The sequence below is a fragment of the Penaeus chinensis genome, chromosome 10, assembly GCF_019202785.1.
Source record: "Penaeus chinensis breed Huanghai No. 1 chromosome 10, ASM1920278v2, whole genome shotgun sequence".
In the NCBI taxonomy this organism is placed as follows: Eukaryota; Metazoa; Arthropoda; class Malacostraca; order Decapoda; family Penaeidae; genus Penaeus; species Penaeus chinensis.
This window is the reverse complement of record NC_061828.1, coordinates 27,108,783-27,113,782: the sequence shown is the minus strand read 5'-3', so window position 1 is coordinate 27,113,782 and position 5,000 is coordinate 27,108,783. Positions and strand designations below refer to the sequence as shown.

Below are 5,000 nucleotides of genomic sequence, written 5' to 3'. Positions count from 1 at the left end.
AAAATAATTTCATTTATCGACTTACTTTTTAAACGTACTTCAAAATGCCAGACAGTATCAACAAAAGGAGCTACATTAATTAAGATGAATGCTACTGGATTCTACTTTTCCTATGTAGAGATATATTTTGTGTCTATGCCTCATAATCCGCAGTCTGTGTGTATCTGCTGCGTAAGTAATTAAGGCGTCCTATCCGTGTATTCGAAGTGTTAAAATTCATCCCTAAAGTTGTAACGCAAGCCAAAGGGATGCAAGTTTTGGCGGCTGAAATGCTACGCTGGGTATAGCCTCTCACCGGGCGTTTCCAGCTTGTCAGATGAGGATTCTTTGCATTTTCATACGAATATTCTGTTGCTATGTAGTTTATAATGTATTTTATTGTATTGTACTCTGTAGAGCGATTTCAATTATTATTGTGAATAGCATTCTTTACTCAAATATGCAACTTATTTATGAGTGACATAAGAAATAAAATTTTGTACATATCTAGAAATTATACGATCCTCGCCGCCTGCCCATCGATCCTTGATGATTTTGTTTAACCCTGAATTTTATTATCACGTATTGTGTGACTACCACTAGAAACCTATCAGAACAATACATGAAATATGTAAAGTATGAGGATTTCTTTACATGCTTAAGAAATATAATCATAATGGTAATTGAGATTTGAATGGCTTGTACCTGATGCCACATCACATGCTAGAATTATGGGCTATAACATCATTGACCCAAAAACTTTTTACTGCATATGTAAAAGTGGCTTGATTGACTTCTGCATTCCTACCGTGCTCTATAATTTAGTTATTATGCACATAGTGGTGATGTTGGCCATTATAATGGTCAATAATAATCAATAATGATAGTGACAATAATAAAGGATAATGATAATAACAATGACAATGATAACAGCAAATGCCAATGATAATGGTAATAAAAAACAGTACGTTCATATTGAACTGAATTAATTGCGTTGACTATTCCAGCTACATTTCGTCGGCAGTTGATATCGACAGGAATCTCTTGCAGACTGGTTTTAGAAAAAAAAAAAAAAAAAAAAAAAAAAAAAAAAAAAAAAAAAAACTATTCATGCTTATATTTATTATTTCTATTACTATAGTTATAAGGATGACATTAAAAGTAATATTCACAACAGAACAACAACAACAATAATACTAATACTAATACTAATAATAATTATGATAATAATAGTATCATTATTATTATTAGCATCATTTTTATTATTGTCTTCATTATTATTTTTTTTTATTATTATCATTATTATCATCATCATTATCATTATTATTTCTACTGTCATTATCAATATCAGCATATATTAATAATACTATGTATAGGGAAAACAAAAGAGATGTTAATAGTTAAGTACCAATGGAGCTTTATTCGAAGGAGCTCTTGCTCCCTACCAAAATGTTTACAAATTCGAGAGTCTTGCTCTGGTAGAACTATGAAATGTGTATCCATCTAATTGCCTCTTGATAAATCTCAAAAGCACATGTAGTATATTTATTATTCGTGTAGTCTTGTTTCTTATTAAATAGTAACCATAAACTCCCCTACGAGTTTGAAGATAATTGTAAGTCGCGTAAAGAAATTAAAACGATCATTTATATGTCATTTATCAGTGCTGCTTTTGATATCAATTATATTACGCTTTATTGATTATTTTAAGACTAAATATAAATATACATCCTCCTGAAGTCTTATTCCATTATCACATGCGTTTCATTATAAAATATCTATAAAATACTCCTTCGATGGCCAAACGATGAATTACAAAAATACATGAAGTATTTGGCCTTTTACGAATTCGTCGAGGGACTGCGCATGCGTATAGACGAGCTGAAGGGACAGGTTGGCAGTGTCATGATTATTATTGACATATTAGTACCTATAGTATTTGTATTGGTGTTATTGTTATTATTATTAACTCTTGCACTGTATTATCATATTTTCTCTACTCGTTGTAATATTATTGTTCTCTTATTATAGTTATAGGTGCGATCGTCACAATGACACTTATAAGAAACATAATAATAATGATTGCTTTCATCATGATGATAATTATTATTTTTAGCTTCGTTAATATTTCTTTTGTTATTACCATCGTCATCTTAACCTTCATTGTTATTATAATAAGTCTTCATTATCATTGATATTGTCCTTTTAATTGTCATCGTTGCCCGAAGCTTCTCGCCAGGCATTGTGGTTTTTCCTTCTCTCCGTACTGCTCGCGTCTACATGCAAATTATTCTGTTTTCAAAGATATGTCTTCAGGTGCGTCTGGCAGGGCTGTTCCGGGAACGGTGAGCGTTGCAAGTTTTGTTTACGATGTTAGGACCTTATTAATATGCTTCATAATAACGGATTTTCTTTGCCTCAGTCCGTCAACAATAATAGTCGTATATTTGTTTTGCTCATTACTAAAATCGCTTACTTGAGTTATTGCACTTACAGTGATTTCGTGAGAGAGAGAGAGAGAGAGAGAGAGAGAGAGAGAGAGAGAGAGAGAGAGAGAGAGAGAGAGAGAGAGAGAGAGCGAGAGAGAGAGAGAATGAGGGAGAGAGAGAATGAGAGAGAGAGAGAGAGAGAGAGAGAGAGAGAGAGAAAGAGGATGAGAAAGAGAGAGAATGAGAGAGAGAGAGAATGGGAGATAGATAGATAGATAGATAGATAGATAGATAGATAGATAGAGATAGAGAGAGAGAGAGAGAATGAGAGAGAGAGATTCATGAAAATACAAGTCCGGTTAATTTGGAAAGAAATCCTATGCTCTTGTGATCATATTCCAATATCATTACTATAATCTATTATTTATATGTAAATATCAAGCAAAAACCCTAACTCGTGCGGTAACCCTGAATAATCAATTTATAATCAATAACCCATTCCATATACCCAGCCTAGGCCGAATTCAGAGCATCTTGCCAGATAATGCAATTGCTTCGCCAACGATAAGAAAATAATGGCAAACTAATCCAACTTCTCCCAGACCGAAATTCTTGATAAAAGCATTCGTCCAGAAGGCTTTAAAGTTTTTGCAAATAGTCGTAATTTGGTCCAAAGGAGAATGTAAAGATGTTAACGGCTTGAGAGATTAAAACCTTTGAAGAGAGAGAGAGAGAGAGAGAGAGAGAGAGAGAGAGAGAGAGAGAGAGAGAGAGAGAGAGAGAGAGAGAGAGAGAGAGAGAGAGAGAGAGAGAGAGAGAGAGAGAGAGAGAGAGAGAGAGAGGGAGGGAGAGAGAGAGAGAGAGAGAGAGAGAGTGTGTGTGTGTGAGAGAGAGAGTGAGAGAGAGAGAGAGAGAGAGAGAGAGGGAGGGAGAGGGAGAGAGAGAGAGAGAGAGAGAGAGAGAGAGAGAGAGAGAGAGACAGAGACAGAGACAGAGAGTTAGAGATAGAGGGGGGGGGGGGGGTGCTTTAAACTAACTAACTATAACTAACTAACCAACTAACTAACTAACTAACTCAATCACACAAACGCCAAAAAAAAAAAACAAAAAAAAACGAACAAACAAACAAAGAGTGTTCGCTCAGGTGCCAGTCAGGTGTCTGCGTGCCTGTGTCTGTGCCCGGCGCTTTGGTCACTTATTTTGTTTCCTGTCGTCAGGCAAATTTGTTGTTAGAATTGTTATTTTATTCTTTATATACATACTCACTCACTCACTCACTCACTCACTCACTCACTCACTCACTCACTCACTCACTCACACACACACACACGCACACACACACACACACACATACACACACACACACACACACACACACACACACTCACAGCCTCGTAAGGTTTATCATATGTTTTGTGATTATCAAAATTATACACTATGTCAACTAGCATAATTAAAGATAGCTTGTCTGATCTGTCAGAGAGCCGGTTTTATCAATATTAATGTTTTATTATTTTCGACACTTTAGGCTAAATAACCCAGAGGCAAAAAACACATATTTATAGACGACGAACATGTTGGCAGAGATACAGCGATAATAAAAACTCTTTTATTCAGTAATTTTAGGAAAGGTAAACAACTGGTAAACAAGTGGAAAGGATTTCTTTCAGCGTACCTTATCAATTCGTACGTATATTACGATAGATAGATAGATAGATAGATAGATAGATAGATAGATAGATAGATAGATAGATAGATAGATAGATCATTTCCTTCTAACTTCTTCCCTCCGTCTCTTCTTCTTTCTTTCGCCCCTCTTCCTTCGACAAGATAATCTCTCTCTTCTCCTCCTCCTCCGTCTCCCTGTCCTCCCTCGTCCCCTGTCACTCCTTCTCTCATCGTCTCCCTTCCTTTCTTCCTTCTATCCTCTGCCTCTTTTTTCACCTTCTTCACCTCCGTCTCTTCTTCTTAATTCTCCTTCTCCCTGTCTTTAATCCTTTCTTTTTTTTCCTTTTATCCTCTTCCTCTCTCTCATGTTCCTTCGTCGTAAAGCTAACCCTCCTCAACTCCTTCTTCTCTCCCCCCCTCCCCATCCTTTCTCAACCCCTTTCCCTCCCCTTCTCTTACCCTCTCTGCGTCCTTCAGCCCTACCTCCCCCCTCCCTCCCCCCTCCCTCTCACCTGCTCCTGAAGGACGAAGTGGAGATGGCTGGGGGAAAGTATTGACGTTCATTACGTTCCCTTTATTTCTTCCCTTCCGTCCCCTAAGCTTTATCCCCCTCGATGGCGCGGAAGAGGCACAGCTTCTCCCTTCCTCCCCCTCCCCTTCCCCTTCTCCCTCCCTTCCCCTTCCCCCTCCCCTTCCCCTCCCCCTCCCCCCCTTCTCACCTGCTCCTGGAGGACGAAGTGGAGGTGGCCGTCGATGACGCGGCAGAGGCACAGCTTCTCCCTGTCCTCCCCCCCCTTTCTCCCTTCCTCCCCCTCCCCTTCCCCTTCTCCCTCCCTTCCCCTTCCCCTCCCCTCCCCCCCCCTCCCCCTCCCTCTCACCTGCTCCTGGAGGACGAAGTGGAGGTGGCCGTCGATGACGCGGCAG

At 38.6% G+C, this 5,000-nt stretch overlaps 1 protein-coding gene across 1 annotated transcript in view; it reads right to left on the bottom strand.

Moving 5' to 3' along the window:
• Positions 1-5,000, bottom strand: part of LOC125029920 (insulin-like peptide receptor) — a 70,002-nt gene that overhangs the window by 45,681 nt on the left and 19,321 nt on the right. The window contains exon 2 of the mRNA XM_047620107.1: positions 4,955-5,000. This exon is cut by the window's right edge and continues 55 nt beyond it. Coding sequence (XP_047476063.1) covers positions 4,955-5,000 — 46 coding nt within the window. The remainder of the gene's footprint in view (positions 1-4,954) is intronic.